This window comes from Electrophorus electricus, chromosome 20 (assembly GCF_013358815.1).
Source record: "Electrophorus electricus isolate fEleEle1 chromosome 20, fEleEle1.pri, whole genome shotgun sequence".
Classification (NCBI taxonomy): Eukaryota; Metazoa; Chordata; class Actinopteri; order Gymnotiformes; family Gymnotidae; genus Electrophorus; species Electrophorus electricus.
In genome coordinates this window covers 4,656,055-4,679,188 of record NC_049554.1, presented here as the reverse complement: position 1 = coordinate 4,679,188, position 23,134 = coordinate 4,656,055, and the positions used below count along the sequence as shown (strand labels likewise).

Sequence of the window (23,134 nt, the reverse complement as noted above, 5' to 3'; positions counted from 1 at the left end):
CTATAACCAGTGACTGGCAACTGGCAGCCACCACTGGCAGCTACCAATGATGACTGCAACTAGCCACTGGCCATCACTGACTGGTATCTTACATCCTTGCATTTCTGGCGCCAAAGGAAATTGAACCCTTGCTGAAAGAAGTAATACAATGGAATCCTTTAGCAGTGAGTATACCTATCCCCCTGAGGTGTCTTTTCCTCAGTTAGAGTGGCTGTTGACTGAGTAGAATTCAATAAAAGGATTAAATATTAAAGCATTGGGATTAATTGATTACTGTTTGTCTTAATGAATTGTTTCTCTGGTTTCCATGTATTTGTTTGAATTATTTATAAATTGACTGCTATTGATTGTATCATGTCTTTGGCTCTGCTCTTTTGAAGAACTGTATGGAATTTATTCTCTATGACAAGTGGTTACATCAAAATAATTCCTAGGGTACAGTTCTAGTTAGCTACACTAGCCCCACCTCATGGTTGTGAGTTCGAATGTAAGGTTGCTTATAGTATATCCTATACATTACTGTTTTGTTATATGCAAATCATAAAGTAGCTACAAGAATTGGCCACCGACACACATGGTGAAGAAGTCCCCTTTTTCCCTTTTAACTAGCAATACCATTTTATTGTGCTGCTAAAACAGCCTAGTTACTGTTGCTGCTGATGGTCGAATTGATCCATTGGATGAAGTTCCGGACTTTGGTGTACACCCCAGGGTAGTAGGGGTTGGCACAGCTGATGCCCCAGGAGACGATACCTTCGAAATAGCCGTTACACACGAGGGGGCCGCCAGAGTCACCCTGCCGTCGGAAAGGGCAGAATGTCACACTGCCTGAAACCTCGATGAAGTCTTTCTGACCATGATCAGTGTCCAGGGCAGCAGACTTCATACCAAGCCAATATGAAGTGATAAAGAACTATATTTACAGATTCTATTTATCACTTTAGAACATTATCCTTAACTCACCTGGCAGGAGTCTTTTCCCCCGATTGGGGAGCCGGCACACATCATGCTGTCTGTGATCATGTAGTAGTAGTAGTACACCTGGCAGCCGGAGATGACCTGCACATCCACGGACCGGAGCACAGGTGACAGGTAGTAACTGTACACCTGTGTGACTCCCCAGCCGCTCACTGTGCATGTCACACCCCCGGACAGCGGCGAGGCGCTCACGCTCGACAGCAGAGCAGGCTGCACGTAAGCGTTAACGCTGGCTGGACGGTCGAACTGACCCACACGGTAACACATGAAAACGGAGCGCAAAGACACTTAGGGAGGACTGAACCCATCACTAGAAAGAACATGTGCAAGGCAATCAGTGCTCAGGTATGCTCTGGGAGCTCAGGTATGGTCTGGACATTAGAATCCCTTAAATCCATTGACAGCCCTGGGTTCTGCAATCACTTGGGTTATTTGAGCAGTTTATACAAAGATTAAACTATATGGCCCACTGAATGGTTTATTGGATGCATGGAGTGAGTTGTTAGTTTGGATAAATGAAAGGAACACTTTCGTTTAGGTCCCATAGCCAAGCTCATCGGAGAATGTTAAACATTTTTGTTTAACTTACTTTCAGGAGCATGATGTCACCATCAAATGTCCTATAGTTGTACATGTAGTAGACGAGGGCTTTGGTGACATTGAATGCCTGCACAGTTCCCTCCAACTTGGTTAAATCATGTGCACCCAGGACTACTGTGATCAAATAATATCTGTGGACCAAAGAGGAAGGTTTTGAGTCAGGTACTCTCTCCTAAGCCTAAATCACATTTGTAACCATAATGTTGCCTAGATGTTTCATTTTCAAGTTCATCTGAGGCTTTCTGAATTCTGCCATGAAGATCACGTTTTTATTTTTACTGGGGGAGTAAAAATTATCATAAATGTTTAACGTGTAAATCAGCTGTACTTAAAATATATTTGAGATGGCAACAGTTCTTACGGCTTCCAGCAGTGGGCGGCAGACACCACCCACTGGGCATTTATGAGGGTTCCCCCGCAGTAGTGATTGCCGTTGTACTGTATAGACGCCTGATATTTAATAGAATTGGGCACTACCTCCTGTCCGCCGATGATTCTCTGCTGCAGTGAACCTGCGAAAAGAGAGACGTCTGAAAGTTTTGTAAATTATGTTGGAAATAAAATACATTTTGTGTTTAATCATATCTGCGTAAAAACGTTAAAAACAATCAGCCTTTGCAACTGAGGACGGTGATCGAGAATTAGTTGATTAGGTTGTGTAATGGGAATAAATGCGCAGTATTCACCGCATTTAAATGCGTACAACGTGACCAAAGCCGTGAAACTTTACCTTGAATAATGAAAACGACGAGAAGAATTGAATATTCAACATATTTCTTCATGTTAAAAAATCTGAAACAAAGTAGTAAACATTTGACGGTATAGGACTACGACGACTTTACTATATAGTAGTTATATCATGTTAGCAATTGCATGAGTGGGTCTGGGTTCATTCAAATTTGTCAAGTAGCCCAATATACCTTTTTTTTTTCATTTATTTTACCACCCTATAAGAAAAATAATCGCCATAATAATACCAGTTGTAGTACTCACTTGGCAGGCGCAGGTCAGATCTGTAATAATCTAACAGGTGTGCTCCAGAATTGGTGACCCTGGGAACCATGTCTTGGCTTTTATAGTGTAATCACATCTGTCCCTTAGGTATGACAACTTGTTGTCTCTATTGTTTCTTCAACACAGACAGAGATGGGAGTGATATTCATCTTGGCCCTGCCCAGCGGGTTTCAATAGCAGTGGACTCCTTTTGTTCAATCACTATCAAGGCTTCTGTGTACTGTGTTCAGGAATAAGAAGAGGTATTAACAGGTTGTACAATAAGCTAATTTGTTAGGCAAAGCTGTATAGTCCTAGTGAAAAGAATATCACGTCAGGGGATGATAGTGGGTTTGAGGAAATATAAACTCCCATTTTGTTATAGTTATGTTTGTTTTATATATATATATATATATATATATATATATATATATATATATATATATATATATATGTAAAATTATATATATATATATATATATATATATATATATGTATGTATGTATGTGTGTGTATATATATATATATATATATATATATATATATATATATATATATATATATATATATATATATATATAATTTTACAGTTATGATAAATGAAAAGCTACATATTTATTATTTAATGTCGATACTTATAAGGTCAGATTCAAATTTAAAACTTTATTGTTGATCAATACCTGACAGAAATTTGTCTTGACAACATTCATCTCCTTTAAAATATTTCACTACTTACAAATTAAGACAATTTATATCCATTGGAATAAAAGACTTTCTAAGAACATTTGTTTTAATCGGAGGACATTTATAGTAGTGATCTTATGGCAACAACTGTAAGGAACAGTAAACAGGATGTGTAGGGTCTTGTATTATAGCATTAGCGTTCCTGTTGACAGCCCACCTAATAACCTGTTCTAATCTGCACTTGCTCTTGGCAGGGAGTAATACCAGGATGTGATATTACAGTTCAGAACTGTTTCAACAAGGGATTTATAAATAGATATAAATAACCTATTGATGTTATCTATGATGGTATGTGACATCATTTCAGAAATCAATACAAATTATTATCAATGCAAAATAATTTAACCAGTTGCTTCTATCTGATACATAGTCTGTAGTTGAATAATAGGTCTAAGTAGATTTTGACGCAGAGATGTATCGGTAGTTAAAACTCTCTCTGGGCCAATGTCCCTCCAGAGCTCCCGAGCTCTTCAAGGAGGGCTCTAGAATGGGTATACATTATCCTGCATTGTTCTGCTTTCTCCTCTGGGCTGATAGATAAACTGATACAAGAACTCTCTCTCTCTCTGTCTCTCTCTCTCTCTCTCTCTCTCTCTCTCTCTGTCTCTCGTCCTTACTGAGTGCTAAAGTGTAGCTATTAAACCACAGACATCACACCATCATAAAGAAGGCAATGCAGATTAGATTCAACAATGTGTGGCACAATAACTTGAAAACAATTTCTTCACAGGTACCTTTTCTTTAGAATGTGGAGTATATGTAAACATACAATACATGTATACCAGTTAATGCCAGCGAATGACAAGAATGCCAGTAAATGACAAGAATAATTTCTTTAGTTCAAACACAAAAACAGTATATATTAGGGCCTCAAATGTACCCTTATTTACATGCACACATGTCAATATACATTGTGTAGAAAAAATTAGGCATGCCTACCCAATAATTTATAGCAGCCCCTTCTGGACTATCAACCCCTTCTGGACTGTCAACCCCTTTTGGACTATCAGAAGGATAACTGCAGACCATATTTCTCCTGCACACGCCTGGTAGATCTATTGTGAAGAAAGAACAGGTGTCACTGCTGTTTTTTATGTCAAGATACTTTCATGCACTTTACCTCAGTAAGACAATTCTGCTTAAGCAATGAAATACAGAATCGTTACTAAATCAGAAACACTACATACACATCATAAAAATGTAGATTAAGCATTACGTCTGTGTGTTCTGAACAAATATTTCAAAATCAGCTCTCTCATATATGGTTCTTTTATTTGGATATAAATTATGAGCATTACCTTTTTCCAGGACGGTTAAAGAGGAAAGTGCTGTGGAACACAGGTGTGGAGAAGAAAGGGAATTGCTGCCTATTGAACAGCCTACAGAAACTGGAACTGAACCTTTGGAAACTGAGATACAGTTGCATTTGCAGTTTTCTCTCAGAAATGAGGAGGGATTTAGAAGAGGTTTAGACAGACTAACACTTCATGTCTCCTGTATTTACTTACTTTACCTCATCATGGCCTGTCTGCTCTTCCAGTTCTTGGTGGTTCTGACTCTCTTCTTAGCTAACTGTAGACGGTAGGTTGGTGTGATTGGAACTATGGGTTGGACCTATGGTGGTTTGATTTTTTTTTTTTCTATTGTAATTTTTGTATTAGGACTTTTATCTCCACAGTGTCTGTATTGTGTAGGCTAAATGATCGTGTGGGGTAAATAATTTTTATGGATTTATTGTAGATTTTTTCAGTAACGTAGATACATTTATTTGCTTCATATTCCCGTCTGCACAACAACATGAAGTGATTTTGCAACTTAGGTTGTTAAGTTAGGTGCTGTCCCATAGGTTCAAGATGTTTAAGATTACACAGATTCAGAGATGACCTCTGTGGGCCAGGGACTCTCTGAAGATTTCAGTTCCCAAAGAGAAGGACAATGACTCGCTTCTTTTGACGTGTTTTGTATTCAACCTGTTTTCGTACTCAAGTTTCTTGACAGACAGCAGGCAAAAATAATATTGTACTTTCCTTTAGATGTTTTTTCCCCCTTATATGCCTCAGAGACCTTCTGTGATCCTTATCTTTCTTTACATTTTGAGTGAGCTGGCCAATTTTCCTAGCAGGTCAAGATTTTGCATAATTGCTATTCAGCCATGCCAAATTCATTCAGATACATCGTGTCTTTGCAAACCTCCAAGACCCAGCATTTCTGTGGAGGATCCCTGGTGCACAAGTTCTGGGTGCTTACTGCCACACACTGTAATATAGGGTAAGTCTGCTTTTATTTTTCTCTGCTTTATGTAAAAAATTATGCCACATCATTTCAGAGGTGTTTGAGTGAATGAAAAGCAGGGAAAAGACAAGTCTTTTGGTGAAGCAATAACCAAAAAGCAGAGGCCACAGGCACACCCCAAAGAGGTTGACCTTGAATCGTCAGTACTGTGTTTCACTGTTGGCATACATGCTTATCTACCATTATGAATCCCTTTCTTTGCCTCGGATCCAGCCCACACGGCCGCTGTCAGTCTGAAGTGGCGCCAGTGGCGTGCATGACAGTACCTGATACTTCAGTAAAACACACGTATTGTATAAGTCAACAAGTACACAACCTATAAGATGAGTCACGCAGTGGCAGTGGATACAGACTACACTCTTTGCATGTATGAAGACACAGAGCTGGTATTACAAATTTAATTCTGTGTCTATTCTATTTGTCCCATGTGATTTGTCTCATATTGTCACAGACATTGTTTCATAGGTGCACTAGATATTCACAGTGGTGAAGATACATAATAATAATAATAATAATAATAATAGTAAACTAAACCAAACCAGTTTGACCAGAAACAGAAACAGAGAATAACAGCTAAGACGTGTGTAAGACTGCAGGTGAATATCATTGTTGCCCTAGTTAAGAAGTCTCTCTCAGTCGTCAGGTCATCTGTCTAAAAACAATTTCTTGGAGGGACTACGCAAACACGACTCGGCTTTACAAGACATCACCGCACCATCACCAATCGAGACCTAAACCTGACAGGAAGTGTGGTTTGAAGCATTTATGGAAATGCAAACAGTTTACATTTTTTTTAAAGCTAATTTATTGTTCTGTTGGGAGGACGACTCTAGCCCACAGTTAGCTCTAATGTTAGTACAATGCTTGAGACGGTAAGAGTAGCTCGAGTTTAGATCATAGCAAGCTTTGTTCTGGGACATAAGCCACAGTGGTAGATAATGACTTATTTAAAAGGATGTGTTATCAGTATATGTTTACTTCATCAAGACCATCAGTGTAATTATTAAAGCCATGATTAAAGTAAGCTTGTGCTGGTTTCATTTATTATATTTTTAAATCATTTTAATATTAGGCTAAGTGACAGGCAAGTGAAAAACTTTTATTTGATTATTGTGAAAACTCATTGTGATGGATGGTCTAATTTTCTTCTTTATTTTGTAAACACGTTTAGTGGTGATTGACATTCCAACAAGTAATTAAATATCTTACAGATATCTCCCTTTAGATATTCTAGTATTTGTAGGTCCTCTGAAAAAACAGATGACCCAGATCACCTAAAAGATCGGCTCACTGCGGAATCCACATTAAAAGTCTAAAAAACGTTGCACGAGTCAATCTTCTGATGCAGTTAATTTAAAGTAGTTGCAGAGAATTAAATCCAATTAGTGAATGCCCCAAACTGAACTGGAATGAACTGAAACGAGTAAACGGTAACGTGTACTATATAAACGAAATAGTTACAATTGTTAAAAGTAACTTGCGTCCTGCAGTATTAATAAAACTCAACAGCAGCCTGCAGAAAAAGCAAGCGCATGCGATAATATTAACCGCGAACAGTCCACTACAACTGCTGCCACTTCCAGACTTCCAGTTAAAGTTTATCCATAGGTTTGCTTTCAAACTATCTAATTAACGTAGCCTATGTCATTTTCTATATCTCCGGCAGGTCTGTACAGTGGCCCGCTTGTTTTTAGACACCTGTCATCAGAGGCTGCCACATGCCGAACAGGAACTCAACTCCCCTCTCGGTTTCTTAAGTGACCACTTGCATAATCTATTATTTGCCTAACACTCTCTTCATAAGGTGTTCAGAGTAATTACAGCATGCACGGAGCAACAACAGTGTTAAATTGAACAGGAGCATTTTGGACTTAAACCAAATTGGTTTTTGCTTCAGTTTGCAAGTCCTTGGTGGGGCCGTATCACTTTCGGGTCCCTCGCTCTGTTCTGTAGTGTGTCCCGTATTCCTACATGCGTGACATTCTGGCAGTTTAGCTCGGTGACTTTGACTGTGAATTTGCCCCCGTTTACACCCCCATTGCAACTTGTGCAGCTACTATGCAAAGTGACGAATCCTAACGCATTTTTAAGATTGTTAAGAAGAACAACCCACCCCCCTCCCCCTTCTCTCTTGAGAATTATTACCCTTTTATTTCACTCTCAAGTGAAACCTTGACAAAGGTTCAGTGGCTTACAAGTTGGTCATTTTACAAGGCCTTGCTGCTTTTTAAAAAGTTTGTAGCTTGCTGTCGGACATCCGGCTGATATCGTTTTGTTTTTGCGGCTAAAACAGACTAGTTACTGTTGCTGCTGATGATCCAGCCGATCCACTGGTTGAAGTTCCGGACTTTGGTGTAGACCCCAGGGTAGTAGGGGTTGGCACAGCTGATGCCCCAGGAGACGATACCTTCTAAATAACCGTTACACACAAGGGGGCCCCCGGAGTCACCCTGGGGCGAAAGACAGTGGAATGAATGTCACGTTGCCTGTAGTTTCAATGAGGCCTGGGCAAGCTTGACGCATGCTCAGAGTTGGCTTTTATAATATTGTTTTAGCTTCTATAAATGCTAATACTAGCCAGTAAGTTTTGCTTTTTGTTTGTTTGATTGTTTTTAAAACAAACACAGGTTCTGCAGGCGGTAGTCTATATGCCACGCCAGCATGAATCGTGAACTTCTCGATCTAGGACATTAACCCTGACTCACCTGGCAGGAGTCTTTCCCCCCCAGGGGAGAGCCAGCGCATATCATGTTATTGGAGGTCCTGTAGGTGTAGTACGTCTGGCAGCTGATGACCTCCACGTCGACAGCCCGGAGCACAGGCGACAGGTAGTAGGAGAACAGCTGCATGATCCCCCAGCCGCTCACCGTGCACGTGGCACCTGCAGACAGCGGCAGGCCGCTCGGGCTCGCCAGCATAGCAGGCTGCACGTAGTCGTTCAGTTCAGCGGGACGGTCGAACTGACCCACAAGGTAACACATGAAAGCAGAGCGCAGAGACACTTAGGAAGGACTGAACCCATCGCTGAAAAAAACAACAACAACAACACACGCCCCAAGAACCAATAGACATTTATCTGACACTTTTATTCAAAGCAACTTACAATTATGACTGAGTACAACTTGAGCAATTGAAGGTTAAAGGCCTTGCTCAGAGGCCCAACAGTGGCAGGGCTTGAACCAGCAACCTTCGGATTAAAAGTCAAGTACCTAAACCACTGAGCTCCCACTGCCAGACACACAACAGTTCAGGGCCATTCCAGCACTCAGCACACTGAGCTGGGCAATCAGTGCTCAGTCCTGGAAGCTCAGGTATGGTCTGGACAGTGGAACCATAGTCCTTAAATCCAAAGCCAGTACAATATTGCGTAATCACTGATAGTTAATTAAACGGTCAGTGCAGAGTTATTACATTTACAGTCCACGAGGTTCAGACCATACATATCTTCCATCCTTCCATTATCTATGATTCAGGTCTGATGGTCTGTGACCAAGTATCTACATAAAGTTTTTGACTAGCTACATAAACCATCAGTGAACTGCCAGTTATTACAAAACCCAGGGTCGCATTTGAATGTGGAGACCAGTTTAGCAGCTACATTTAAATAAATATTTCTGGTTTTCTGGGTACTTTATACTGGAAGCATGCCATCATTATTCAGTGTAAAGCTTTATTCTCTGTTCAACAACTGATCACACACGAACTGGCTCAAAGCCTCGGCCATCAATTACTAATAATTTCCTTTGGTTTAACTTACTTTCAGGAGCATGATGTCACTATCAAATGTTCTATAGTTGTACATGTAGTAGATGAAAGCTTTGGTGATGCTGAACTCCTGCTCTGTTCCATCCTTCATGGTTAAATCGTGTGCACCCAGCACTACTTTGGTCAAATAATTTCTGTGCACCAAAAACGCAGGATTCATACGTCACATTCATTTTACAGTATTTTCTATTAATCCTACATCATATGTGTAATAGAAGTGTTAATTAGATGTTTCCGTTTCAAGATAGCTTTCGTTTTCTTATGAAGGGTAATATTATAAATTGGCTACGTATAAATCAGCTGCGCTAAAATTGATGTAACATGGATGCAGTACTCACGGCTTCCAGCAGTGGGCGGCAGACACCACCCACTGGGCACTTATGAGGGTGCCCCCGCAGTAGTGATTGCCGTTGAATTGTAAGGACGCCTGATATTTAATAGAATTGGGCACTACCTCCTGTCCGCCGATGATTCTCTGCTGCAGTAACCCTGTGAAAAAATAAGAAAATGTATGGAGAAAATTAGAAGGGAGAAAATCTGAATATATTCTAAGTTGTATTTAGAGTCTAAGTAAATTAACTTGCAAATAAATTAAAGTCTGCGTTCTGTGTAAAAACGTTAAAAAAATATTTGGCATTTTGCAAACAAGGTCTGACTGATCGGAAATGATATGGTTCGGTTGTTTAATATTATTAAACATTTTATTATTAAATACACATTTCATTCTGCTTTCAGTACATTTAAATGCATATAATATGAGACCAATGTTTAGAAACTTTACCTTGAGTAAATAAAACGGCAAGAAGAAGAAGAGAATATTCAACACATTTCCTCATGTTAAAAACTGAAACACAATAGTACACATATAAAGTTGTATTCAACTCAATGGTAGCTCCCAAACTGTAGCTTTACGACGTCTATCTCATAAAGCCTTAACTGTTTCAAGCGTGTGAGGGGGTAATAGTTCACTGATTCAGGTATCCCAACATCCCAGTTTTTGTTATTTTATATTCCATCATAAAATGAACAATAATAAACATTACAACATTAATACTCACTTAGGCGGGCGCAGGTCAGATCTGTAATAATCTAACAGGTGTGCTCCAGCATTGGTGACCCTGGGAACCATGTCTTGGCTTTTTATAGTGTAATCACATCTGTCCCTTAGGTATGACAACTTGTTGTCTCTATTGTTTCTTCAACCCAGACAGAGATGAATGCGAGGAACTGTTTGGCCCTGCCCGACATATTTCAGTACATTTTAATAGGAGTGGACTCCTCTTCAATACCAATGGAGGCAGTAATGTGTCCAGGAGTTGGATGAGATATTAACAGGCAGTATATATCCAGTACAGTAAGATCATGTGGGAAAGGGAATATTATGTCACTGAAATATAAACTGCCATGAAGTCAGAGAGAAATTTTTTCTAGTTATAAAGAATAAAAAATTATTATATAATAAGGCAATTATTTCCTTAAAAGTTATACCATTCTGATCTATGATGCTGTCTGAGGTCATTTCAGCAGTACAATAAAGATTAATTTAACCAGTGCCTTCTAAATTATCCACAGTCTCTAGTTAAACAATAGGCCTAGATGTCGTTGCAGAGGTGACTTCCAGTCCACGAGGTTCAGGCCATACATATCTTCCATCCTTCCATTATCTATGATTCAGATCTGATGGCCTGTGACCAAGTATCTACATAAAGTATCCAACTAGCTATACAAACCGTCAGTGAACGGCCAATTATTACAAAATCCAGGATCGCATTTGAATACGGAGTCCAGATTTAGTACAACTAGTATAGCACAACTGCACCCATGCCCCTGTAATCCCCAAACTGCACCTACATACCCCTGTATTCACCCCACTGCACCCATGCCCTGTAACCTCACTCTGCACTCTGGCCCCTATAATCCCCCACTGCACTCATGCCCCTGTAATCCCCCAACTGCACCTACATACCCCTGTATTCACCCCACTATACCCATGCCCTGTAACCTCACTCTGCACTCTGGCCCCTGTAATCCCCCACTGCACTCATGCCCCTGTAATCCCCCACTGCACTCTAGCCCCTGTAATCCCCCCCACTGCACTCATGTCCCTGTAATAACCCCTGTCCCTGTTTCCATATCCTTATAGTCCCCGTTTTCTTTAAGATGTGGAGTGAATGTATAACAACACTGCAATGATTAACATTAGCAATGTTTAAGTGAAGGCAGGTCCATTTGAATTTACAACCAAATTAAATGAAGATTTATTAAAAATAACGTTTAAGTGTTTATTACAGATGTAATCAAACTGTCATGTTTTAGAACATCTAATGCTAGAGATTATTATATGATTACTCTACATACTGTATGTTAAGTTCTACAAAACTCTTTTTCAGTTTACACTTTACTCCAGTACAAAAATTCTGCACAAATAATGAAGCACAGAAAACTACTAAATCAAAACGACTAATTACAAAATCAGTAATGTGCATTCATCAGAATGTCTGATTAGGCGTTTCCATGTCAGCGTGTATAGTGTTTCATATCAGGCTAACAATGTGAGACTTATGTCCTAGGAGAGGATAGGGGAGTTGAATATGCCTTCTTATGAATTGTGAATCGTTCCCTCTTAGGGTGCCCATGGAAACTGAGATCAGAGCATCAGACACTAGAGGACAACTGTTTATGCAGTTTCCTCTCAGAGATGAGGAGGGTTTTAGTTTATCCATGCTAATATTCCATGTCTCCTGCATTCACTACCCTCATCATGGCCTGGATACTGTCTTGGTCCTTGGTGGTCCTGACTGTGTTTTTTGCCAACTGTGAGTATATTTCTGATGATCTTAAAAGTGCTTGTTTTGACTTTATAAAACTACTGTGGTAATCTGGTTTAGTTTTTAATTGTCAAACTAAAATGGTTGTACTTTGCTTTGACCTTTCTGTAGGTTGTTCATTGTAAAAATGTAGGCGTGAATGATTTTTATCTCCTTATGTTTCTTGGATTTTTTCCATTCCATCATCATGCACTTCATCTTCCTGTCTGCACTATAACGTGACGTGGGTTCGCACTGTCAAGTTAGGTGCTGTCCCGTAAGTTCTTGCTGTTGAAGACCCAGGCTCAGAGATGACCTCTGTGGAACAGAGACACTTTGAAACTTTAAGTTCTCAAAGAGAATGACAATGATTTGCACGTCTGTTGACGTTTCTCAACAGACAGCGGACAAAAATGTCACTGGGCTTTTTTCCTTTTTCCTCTTATGTCCCACAGAAACCTTCTGTGATCGCTGATGGGTCTTTGTTTATATATTGAGTGATCTGTTCATGTTTCCTACCAGGTGATTTTATTCAGAGCCGAATAACTGCCAACTATGCGGCAAAACCAAATTCATTCAGATACATCGTGTCTTTGCAAACCTCCAAGACCCAGCATTTCTGTGGAGGATCCCTGGTGCACAAGTTCTGGGTGCTTACTGCCGCACACTGTAATATAGGATAAGTCTGCTTTTATTTTTCTCTGCTTTATGTAAAAAATGATGCCACATCATTTCGGAGGTGTTTGAGTGAATGAAAAGCAGGGAAAAGACAAGTCTTTTGGTGAAGCAATAACCAAAAAGCAGAGGACACAGGCACACCCCAAAGAGGTTGACCTTGAATCGTCAGTACTGTGTTTCACTGTTGGCATACATGCTTATCTACCATTATGAATCCCTTTCTTTGCCTCGGATCCAGCCCACACGGCCGCTGTCAGTCTGAAGTGGCGCCAGTGGCGTGCATGACAGTACCTGATACTTCAGTAAAACACACGTATTGTATAAGTGTGCTAGAAAAAAGCAATTAAATAACCAATTAAATAAACACAAATACTTCCCTTCTAGTATTGCAGTATGATTCACTTGTGGGCAATATAATGAGCTTAATGAGTTCAGATTTAAGTTTTTATCTATAAGACAAAGTGATAGTGAAATCTGCTATTTGAAAGTGAATCCAGTCCTCATTTTCTGACCATCTGCGTTTAATAGAACAATGTTTACAACTGATCACTGTGCAATCATACCTGATTCCCAGGTAAAGGGAGGACAGACGCTCTTCTATAGAATCTGAACCGAGTATTTGAACTGAATGGAGTCTGAACTGAGCTTGTGTGGTGTGATGCTCATTTACTATTTATTGAGAGATAGACGTCTGAATCTCAGGCTGGACTACATGATGATAGTGGCTGGAGATCATACGCTGGGTGTGTATGAAGGGACAGAGCAGTATTCTAAACCACATTCCCTCGTACCTCACCCGTTATACAACAAGAGCACCAATAACGCAGACATCATGTTTATTAAGGTAATGCCTTTTTAATATGTAGTTTTCTGTAGGCAAGTGCCTATGTTTAGATGTGTTTTTAGAAGTTCATTACAAATACATTATCGTTTAAATTACTCTAAAGTATATAAGGCATTTTAGTAGTGATCATAATACATGTGAAATACTGGTACCCTATATGTACAAATGGAATAACCCCTTAAATTAAATAACCAACTGTGCATGTTTCACGTAAATGGATTCACATGCCAGTGTAAATATTACTCTATGCATGGATTAATGTCCCAAGAATAAGCCAGCTACCCAGTTCTTTTCTCTATTTCCTTTCTGCATGTGCCTTAGCTCTGGGCTCCAATAGAGCTCAGCGGATACGCCTCCCTGGCGCCCCTCCCCAAACAGAATACGGCCGTGCTACCTGGGCAAGTGTCCCGGGTATCAGGATGGGGCTCCCCCAGGCAGAGCAGGGCCGAGATCCCCCCTGCCCTGCGCACACTCAACCTGCGCATCCTTTCCACAGCCAAGTGTAATGGCAGCAGGTCCTTCGACGGGAATATTACGTCCAACATGATCTGTGCCGGGGACGGTACTGGAGGCGAAGATGCACGCAAGGGTTCGTGTTATTCGGTAAAGACAACTGACGACCTTCGAGACTCCTTTCCCACTACACTTCGTAGCCTCACCGTGGTCCTTTAGCCCCTGATGCCTTTGTTGTATCTGTGTATTCCAGGGGGACTCAGGTGTGCCGCTGGTGTGTGACGGGCGAGTCTATGGCCTGGTCTCCTGGGGCAATGGTTGTGGAGACTCCGGGTTTCTGGGAGTGTACACCGCCGTGTCCCGTTCCGCAGGTGGATCGACCAGAACATCTACAGTGCTGTCAGAAGATGTCGCAAGTACAGGAAGCTTTAGATATGCTTCAGTCTAGATAAACATCAATATAAAAATCAATATAGAAATCGTATCAATATAAAACATCAAATTATAGGCACAGAATTTTTGTCATAGCTGTTTAAAAAAAGGATCTAAAGTACACTATTAAAAGTTAACACAAACTCTTCAAAATAAAGGCCACTAAGCCTAAATGTAAAACAAGTCACAAACTTTTAAAGTGGATGAATTTCAAGTTCAATAAATAGGATCTTGTGTGATGCTTTTGAGATGATTTTTTTTTTCTTTCTATGCCACCAGATATTGGGGGCATGTGAAACACTAAAAAGAAAAACAATGTGGAGGTTTTGGAGCAAAACAGAATGACATGACTAATAAAAAACTTGCATGGCCCTTCAGTCGCATTGGATGTCTGTAAGTCCAATAGGATTAGGTGTGTCAGCACATCATTTTCAATGAAGTTGGCAACAGTAAGGAGTTTTTAGTTTCACTGTCCACACCTGATACCACAATGTAAAGTGATAGTAGTGTGATAGTCTATGAACTGTGACCAACTTTTCACACCAGTTTATCTCCACAGTTCACAAAGCAATTTTTATAACTTTCGTTTTTCCAGAAAGTTGAAAACCATTCAGTGCCTCAACACATAATTAAAAACAACAGGCTTTGGCAAGTTTATGATTCAATGCAAAGATGGATCCACTAGGATTCTGCTGTGTTTTGTTTTGTGGTTACTTGGTGGTTAATATGACCTATAAACCATTTGCCTTAGTAGTTTCTTCTTGTAAAAGCTTCATTGATTAATTCACGTCAGCTTCATTGCAGCTTTTGGTACTTTAGTGTGAGCATGCAATTTAGGCATCAGTGATTGCATGATCAATGATTGTTTAACATATAATCTGATCACTCATATATTGAGTAAAGCAGGTGTCAGGAAGTCAGATAACGGAATATACCCCCAATATACTCCCCACTGTCCTCCTATCAGTACAGAAACTGTGCTGTTGGGTGAGTGAGAGGAGAGCATATCTGTCAGGCAACCACTGCAGCAGTGTAGAGTGTAATCGTGCTCCTGTCTGCTTCTCCGGGAATACATTTATGAACAGCATTTCTGCTCTCTCTCTCTCTCTCTCTCGCTCTCTCCCTCCCTCCCTCCCTCCCTCCGACTGTTGTTCTTTTCATTTCTATACATTTTTTTTTCATCTAGACCACACGGCCTGTGATACAGTACAAGTCACTGATTTTGTCCCCAAACTGGTCAGTTCCACAGCAAACGACTTGAGGTTTTCCCTTTTCTCCATGTTGGACTGCACAGTGTAAAGCTCCATCCTTGCACACAGCAGAAATAAATTCCTGTTAAGGCAGAAGCAGAAACAAAACAAACAAACAAACAAAAATGCACAAGCAACTCCCCGCTGATTTGGTCGTGAGCTTACATCTTATCTTCCCTTGCTATGGCGCAGACAGACAAAACAACCCACAAACAACCACAACAGAGCTCACTTCATTTTGCCTCTGGTCCCACGGCTCCCGCTGCACGTTGCCGGGTGAGCAATTCCAGTCTTGCTGAACGCAGTGCACGGTTAAGAGTATAACAAATGTGCTGAGAACCTGCAAACCAGCAAGACGTGAAATGACTGTACACAGCTCTCTTCGCTCGCGCGTGCCCACGTGAGCGTAAGTTCAGGGGCTTCATCACTTATCGTGTCGAAAAAGGACAACCTTTATCACAGGCCCCTGCGGCTTAAAGTGCGTCTTTTCCCATTCACCTGCGTTTAATGGTTCACTGGGTGCCGGCGCCGTGCAGACCAGAACCAACTTTTTAAAGCTAAAGACAAAGGCTATGAAAGGGAAATGGTGAATAAGATTTAGGATACAAAAACACCACAAAAACAAACAAACAAAGAAATATGGACTGGTAGAGACTTGACGAAAACACCATGGAGAGATTAAATAGCCTCCATGAATAGACACCAATAATCTCTCATATTTAACTAATTTAAGTCCGTCGGTTATATTTCCTCTGCTTTTAAAGAACAAATCTAGTACATTTAGGGGAAAAATGATGCTGCAAAATTCCCAAGATCGACATCGTGATTACTGCATTGAAAGGGCTGAATAAAAATCCTAGCACACAGCCCCATTCGCTCGTGCTGCTGTACCAGGAAGATGCAGCGCCAATGACGTGCTTTCTCCATCAGGTCTCGCGGGGACCTTTGTTTTGCATCGCCTCCCAATTTTGCATTCATTTCTCAGGTTTTCCACGCGACGTTTCTGCCGCCAGAAGCTGAGCGCATTACCTCCGCAATTGTACGCGCCACTTTCCAGAGTTCCGTGGTTTGGGGAAAACTCAAGGAAATTTGAATAATTCGACAGCCTGCCAGCGGGAGCTGGAGATTGCATGCATCTGCGCCGCGTTTTAGACGTCCACTTGCTGAGACACGTGCGATACGGGTAAACAGGCGCCTTCGCACAGGGCTTGCCGTCAGCTCGCGGATTCATTTCGCTTTCTCCATTTTTCCCTCTGTCGCAAGAGCAGTACAGTAGCTACATTTTGCGCGGCTGCTTAGTTCTTTCAGCATGTCGGAGGTCTTGCCATACAACGAGGAAAATATGACTCATTATGGCAACGACGGGGACGAAGAACACCTTTCCTTCACCTGTCGCCTGCAAGACACCAACAACTTTTTCAGTGGTAACCAGAATAAGCGACCACCAAAGCTCGGGCAAATTGGGAGAAGCAAAAGAGGTATCAGAAATCCTTTGTTTATTGTTTGTCAAAAGCAAATTGCCTTTACAGACGCAAATGGTATTATACGATCGCGTTGCGCCCCATGTCACCACCTCATGGTTTTGTTTCATTTGTAGCCAAAGGAAAAATCGTTTTGGCGCAGATTTAAAAAACTGATTTTTTTTTGGCGCAGATTTAAAACACTGCCGCACACATTGCACGCGCCATTTATATTTAAGACCTCTCGGTTTAAACACAATGCCTGCATCCTCTCCGAACGCTTGTCGGTGACAGATATTTTAAAAAATGTGATGTGGTGACATTGAAGCATTGCGCAGCTTTTGGCTGTACACGAGAGACGCTTTACAGTAAAATGCACCTTTAAACCCTGTGTCCGTATGTGCGTGTTGGGGGGGGGGGGGTTAACATACAACATGTCACATTCGACCCACATGAACCTTTCTTCTCTCCACCCATTAACAGTTGAAGAAGACAATGACGCTGAAGCACTGGAGAAGAACACAGACAAGTCGTCCTCATCAGCATGAATGGATCCAAAGACACTTAACATTTGATGTGTATATCCAAAGACATTGTAAAGAAGCACTCTCTCCCATCTGGCAACAAAGCACTTCACACTTGCTCTCCAACTCCCTATCTCCATTAAACAGGGATTGCTGAAGGACGTTGCAGTGGGCGTATGTGGGAAATCTAGAGGAAGGGCCCAGGAACGTGAAGGAATACTGTGTTTTCCAAACTCCACCCGAGCTATGTGCAATGACAGAAGCTGATCTCGTAAATGAGCCTGGCCTGTCCTACCGGGATGTAATGAAGCAATTAGAGAGACTGAGCGAATTATACCATTAACATCAGACCAGTATCCCCTACCCCACCCCTTGCTCTAATATGATGCACAGTTAGCTTGGTTACTAACTGTGGCTGTTGATGTTAATGGTAAAATAGCAACGTCGACTTCTCTTCCACAGTGAATTTCAAAAGGGATTCACGATGTATTTAAGATAAAAGGCTATTTATTAAATCTTTGGATACATTTCTTTTTTTTGTTTTGTTTTCGCAGTGTTGGAGGTCTCAGCAAAAATATTTTATAGAGAATGGCAGAGAAAAATGGCCGAGATTTTCTTTATGATTTATGTTTTTTGGATGTAGCTTGACTAAGGGATTACCATGGTCTACCCCCTCCGTTATGGTAATTTCATACATATATTTGATGTTTCTAAGATGACATGGGTTAGATCAGGTATGTGAAGTTCAAAAATGGAAACATTTCTGTTGCATTACTATTGTACTACATATTTACTGTAGGTGTGCCAAATAATCATGACAGAAGTATGTATTTCTGTGCTCTCTTCACTTGCACAGTTTTATTAATATTTGGTGTTCATGTTTACAGGGCTTTTTTTCATACTAGTGATGTACTTTAGTCATGCATGATGAGCCTCAAGACCTCAAGAGAATCTTCTTGATATAATGGCTAATGTTGTGTTTACTTCACAGAACATTTCTACGGGAATATCTGTAATATTAAAGATTTTGAGAAACAGAAAAAAGAAAGACATTTTTGTCACAAATGCTTCTCTCTCTCTCTCTCTCTCTCTCTCTCTCTCTCTCTCTCTCTCTCTAATGCCCTGTTTGGCCTGGTTAAATATGTGTGTGTATACATCCAGGGGACGTGACATTTCCGTAGCTGCCGCGTGCTTTGAATGATTCATGGTACGGGACAGGCCTTTGTCAGTGCGAGACGTTTTAAAGCAGGTCTACTGAGATTGCAAAAATCACATGGCGCGTCCGGGAAAATATCAACCACAGAAGCCATAGGAGTGCACTGGCGTGGAGCTTCTCGGGGGCTGCCACTCCTACCAGTCTGGGCTTAACAGTCATTCGAAGTACACGGACTGGACGGGCTGCCATGGCAACAGATGCACCTTGTGTGCAGCATCGTTGAGGGCTGCGCTGTAGGGATAGCGGGAGCGGATCACTCTATTCAGGAGGAGGGCGCCTTCCTCTCCCCTCTCAAGCAGCGTTCACGCTGTTTTTAGCTATAGTTGCATTATGCCAGTCTTGCAGTGCTGTAGGGTTCAGAGGGATGCATTTTTACACAAAGACACGTGGCTACACTCTCGTTCTGTTGGGTTTGCAAGCGAGTGCAGGGCTTGAGCACGATTTGACCCTTGAATGCTGTTTAGTAGCTTATCTGTGAAACTGCTTCAATACAAGAAAGAACAGAAACTGGCATGAGCTGCTAATAGTGCTACTGCTATAAAAAGTCCTTCTTGCTTGGAGGCAAAGGGGTATTCTGTGGTCATTTGGGTGCAAGGAGTATTTGCATTCTGTTTGTGTATTCTGGAAAAGTTACAGTTAGGGAATACTGAGGTATGAAGATCAAGATAAGAATAGCATTATCTCTCATCAGAAGCTCCTTATATAATGCTCTGGGGAAGTTGCCCCCACTGCCTGCCCTCCCACCCCACTGGTGTACTGTGTTAGAGACATGCAAATATTGAGATACTGTGTGGAATTTGCATTTCGTTGCATGCTGTTTGGGTTTGGCGCATGGGGCTTCCCTGACTGCGATGCATAGGCGCGTCCCCACAGAGAGGACTCGTGTTCATGCAAACGCCTGCTGGGGAAAAGGCCACAGCACACCAAGGAGAAAACTTTTTGGTGGTTTCCAAAGTAATTGGTGGAAAATTCTGGGATTCCTAGGATTCAATCTGTAAAGCACGATGACCGCAGGATATGACGTAATGGTTGGAATTTTCCCTCCTGAACTGCTAGTCTTTTGAAGCCTTAATTCAGCCTTCTGAATTTAATTCAGTTTTTCATGGATGCACAAAGCAAGACCTTAAACCCTAGTGTTTCATATTTTGAGTACGCTTGAATGCATCTGTTATTGTCACCTAAACAATATGATTTCTAGAGCATGATGTTTTCTTTGTACTGTGGAGGAGATAAAGCAGTGGTAATTTCTACACCGTCAAACAGTCATTAGACATCTAGTGTGTGTAGTGAATATTTGTAGGGCTGGCGGTTGTTTTTGGTGTCTGAAGCGATAGAACCACTCTGCATGTACCCCATGCACACCAGATAAGAGACATGCTGTTGCCTGACTGGACTGTTTCCATGGTAACCATTACAGGTTTTAGCTCCGTTCACTGCTGCAAAGTCGTTTTTGGTTGGTGGGGGTACAAGAGAAGTTTTCAGAGAGGGAGAGGCATTTTTGGTTTTGGTGCAGAGGCTTCAAAAAAAAAAGCCATGTGGATAATGCATAATGCTTCATTGTGTGTGTGTGTGTGTGTGTGTGTGTACATTTACATACAGGAAACTGTCCATGGAAATCTTGATTGTACCTTATTCTATTAGGGTTTAATCTCTCATTCTCTGGAAATGAGCTTAGGGCAGGGTCTCTGCATATAGGCTAGGGCAGTTTCCATTGTTGCATAGTTTATGTGCTCAGAATAAAATAATTCAAACTACATTTGCATGCATCTGTATGCTTGCCTTATCCAAATAGGCCACTGCACGACCCAACTTCACAATAGGTGCCCAGAGGACCTATCACAATCTGCTGCATGGATATCATTGTCAGAATGCGCTGAGGGGTCCCTTTGTATTTACAATACATGGGGTCTCTGTCAGGCCTTCAACTACATGGCTGCTAAGTGTCTAAGTGAAGCTTCTGGATGAAAGATATCAGTTGAGATGGATGGCCACCACTGGTCGCTGCTTTAGTCCTACATGCTGACATTGGCAATAAGTGTCTTGTGCTGGAAACAAAAGGACACATGTCAAAAAAGAACTGCACAGGACACATTATCCTCTAACAAGCCATGGTGCTCCTAACTAAATACCTTCTTTAATGATAATTTATAGAAAATGGCCTCAGTAGTGGAAAAAGCAAGGCAATATCATCTATCAGTGTTATAAAGGACAGAATGCATTATTAAGAGAGGTATAAGGCAGGATTAGCAGTGGGTTACTGGAGAACGATTGCTTCTGTCAGGGACTCATATACCAGATGGACAGCTCTTAAGTCACGCATACTGTAAGCATTTGCTTGCTAAATTCCTTATGCACTGGAAACAACAATTTAATCTGAGCCACGAATAAAATAACTGCCAACATAGTTTCTACTGGCAAAACACCCTACTAATTTCAGTCTGTTTAGAGTAACTAGTCAACTCAATGTCTAATTAGCTAAGATTAGTTAGTCAAATAGAAGTCTAATTAGCTAATCGAATGAGCCTTTTGATTCACATTTAACAGACAATTAAGCCTCACGTAGTCTATTATAACTGAACTAATGGCATAGCAACTGCTTCCTTTTCTCAAAAATATTTTATGCTATGCTGAGCAATAAGTTTGCCAAATATTAATCAAATGTAGCCTAAACTATTGAATCACCATTGGAAATTCTTTTTCATCTTAATTTTGGCTATGAGAAACTGATTTGCACTCATCTAACCGTGTTGATGGACAACCATTTACTATTATTGAATAACACCTTAGGTTTAAAAATTATTGTTTATTTAATGCATAATATTTTCAGGTATCTGTCCAAATGACAATGGAATCACTGTTATGGCCACCTTGGTCACCTATCCCTTGTTTGTAGTCCCTCGTCTCCTGGGCCTGTTGCCTTGTTTACTTTGACTCCAAGGTTTTATTTTGTTTCTGTTGTTCATTTAGCATTAGTCTATTTTATTCCATACACTAAATATTGAATGCAAAATGGATTTTTTCACTCATCAAACTTTTTTGAATTTATTATTTCCCTCTCCGGCCCCATTTTTGCTAATTCTTTCCAGTATTATGGAGTCTCAACAACTTTTCTTTTGAAATCCCTGAAAACCGTTTAGATCATCCTATACTGCATATAACGAATCAATCTGTATTGTAATGCTCAAAACACTCGTGTTTTTTTTAAATCAACAATCTTGATAGTTTAAACCATTTGTTCAACAAAAATATCACAATGTAAAATACTGTGTATGTTAAATATGTCTGTCTTTATCTGATATTATGATTTGGATCATCTGTGTGTAGGAGTGTACTCAGTGACGGCAGAGAAACAAAGAGTTGAAAACACAGTCAGTGGGAGGTTACGGTTGTCTTCAATATTTATTTTCCAAACTCTAAAAAACTGTCAGCCTACAAATATTTATCTAGATACCTCAGCTCAACATATATAGGGCAATAACCTTCCTAAGTCATGTCTGCCATACAACGTGCCTATAATAAGTTACATACAATGTAAAATGAAGACTACTGAGCAGTCTGTTTGCGGAGTGCTATTATCTACCATTAGTAAAGTTAATACTGAACGTAAGCCCTCTATATACGGTCAGATACCTGCGTATCTCACATGCTATTTAATTAGAACGTGTTTGCAAATGATTAGACAGTCCAAACTGAGCCTAGTACTGTAAAGCTGCAAACAACGGTAGGTGTAAACGACAAACTCGGAAGGTTAACGTGTTTTAATGATCGCACACAAAGGAACGTACAATGAATATACACAAACTATAGTCCACTTTTAAAATTCTACATCAAGCCATGCACGAACTTTTTGATGATGATGATGATGATGATGATTATTATTATTATTATTTACATTTATTCAGCGCCTTTCTTAAACTCAAGGACGCTTTACAGTCAGATATCACACACTCACACACCTGATGATGAAATCAGTCTTTTTTTTCAAGGCACAAAAAAGAAGAAAAATGCAGTTTCTTTAAAAACATGTTGCATAAAACTTATTTGATGTTTTTTAAAAGCTTGTTATGAGGCTAAACTATATTTCTTCTGTGTGGGTAG

At 40.6% G+C, this 23,134-nt stretch overlaps 4 protein-coding genes across 4 annotated transcripts; 2 read left to right on the top strand and 2 right to left on the bottom strand.

The window, feature by feature from the left end:
* Positions 1-640: 640 nt before the first annotated feature.
* LOC113585527 (trypsin-3-like) lies at positions 641-2,360 on the bottom strand. The gene is made up of 5 exons (XM_027023055.2): positions 2,309-2,360; positions 1,940-2,090; positions 1,568-1,709; positions 964-1,224; positions 641-796 (listed from the first exon to the last, which is right to left on the bottom strand). The coding sequence occupies exons 1-5, from the start codon at positions 2,358-2,360 to the stop codon at positions 641-643; spliced, it is 762 nt and encodes a 253-aa protein (XP_026878856.2).
* A 5,541-nt stretch (positions 2,361-7,901) lies between these two features.
* LOC113585528 (trypsin-3-like) lies at positions 7,902-10,208 on the bottom strand. Its single transcript, XM_027023057.2, has 5 exons — positions 10,154-10,208; positions 9,711-9,861; positions 9,365-9,506; positions 8,313-8,567; positions 7,902-8,057 (listed from the first exon to the last, which is right to left on the bottom strand). Exons 1-5 carry the CDS (start codon positions 10,206-10,208, stop codon positions 7,902-7,904), a joined length of 759 nt encoding a protein of 252 aa, XP_026878858.2.
* Positions 10,209-12,133: 1,925 nt separating this feature from the next.
* On the top strand, positions 12,134-14,586 carry LOC113585532 (trypsin-3). The gene is given in 6 exon segments (XM_035520596.1): positions 12,134-12,188; positions 12,702-12,857; positions 13,559-13,701; positions 14,023-14,304; positions 14,408-14,513; positions 14,516-14,586. Coding segments are annotated over 6 exon segments (813 nt in total).
* Positions 14,587-16,074: 1,488 nt separating this feature from the next.
* Positions 16,075-18,858, top strand: si:dkey-33m11.6 (uncharacterized protein LOC555986 homolog). The gene is made up of 2 exons (XM_027023058.2): positions 16,075-17,314; positions 17,780-18,858. The coding sequence occupies exons 1-2, from the start codon at positions 17,146-17,148 to the stop codon at positions 17,842-17,844; spliced, it is 234 nt and encodes a 77-aa protein (XP_026878859.1). The 5' UTR covers positions 16,075-17,145; the 3' UTR covers positions 17,845-18,858.
* The last annotated feature ends 4,276 nt before the right edge of the window (positions 18,859-23,134 follow it).

What these genes read in the sequence shown, in the direction of transcription:
- LOC113585527 (XM_027023055.2), bottom strand. Translation starts at nt 2,360, where the DNA reads ATGAAGAAATATGTTGAATATTCAATTCTTCTCGTCGTTTTCATTATT. An exon ending in GCCGCCCACTGCTGGAAGCC is followed by an intron (nt 1,710 to 1,939) that starts GTAAGAACTGTT and finishes TTTGGTCCACAG; the next exon opens with ATATTATTTGATCACAGTAG. An exon ending in GGGGAAAAGACTCCTGCCAG is followed by an intron (nt 797 to 963) that starts GTGAGTTAAGGA and finishes TTCCGACGGCAG; the next exon opens with GGTGACTCTGGCGGCCCCCT.
- LOC113585528 (XM_027023057.2), bottom strand. Translation starts at nt 10,208, where the DNA reads ATGAGGAAATGTGTTGAATATTCTCTTCTTCTTCTTGCCGTTTTATTT. An exon ending in GTGACATCATGCTCCTGAAA is followed by an intron (nt 8,568 to 9,364) that starts GTAAGTTAAACC and finishes CTTGTGGGTCAG; the next exon opens with TTCGACCGTCCCGCTGAACT. An exon ending in GGGGGAAAGACTCCTGCCAG is followed by an intron (nt 8,058 to 8,312) that starts GTGAGTCAGGGT and finishes CTTTCGCCCCAG; the next exon opens with GGTGACTCCGGGGGCCCCCT.
- si:dkey-33m11.6 (XM_027023058.2), top strand. Translation starts at nt 17,146, where the DNA reads ATGTCGGAGGTCTTGCCATACAACGAGGAAAATATGACTCATTATGGC. An exon ending in AATTGGGAGAAGCAAAAGAG is followed by an intron (nt 17,315 to 17,779) that starts GTATCAGAAATC and finishes ACCCATTAACAG; the next exon opens with TTGAAGAAGACAATGACGCT.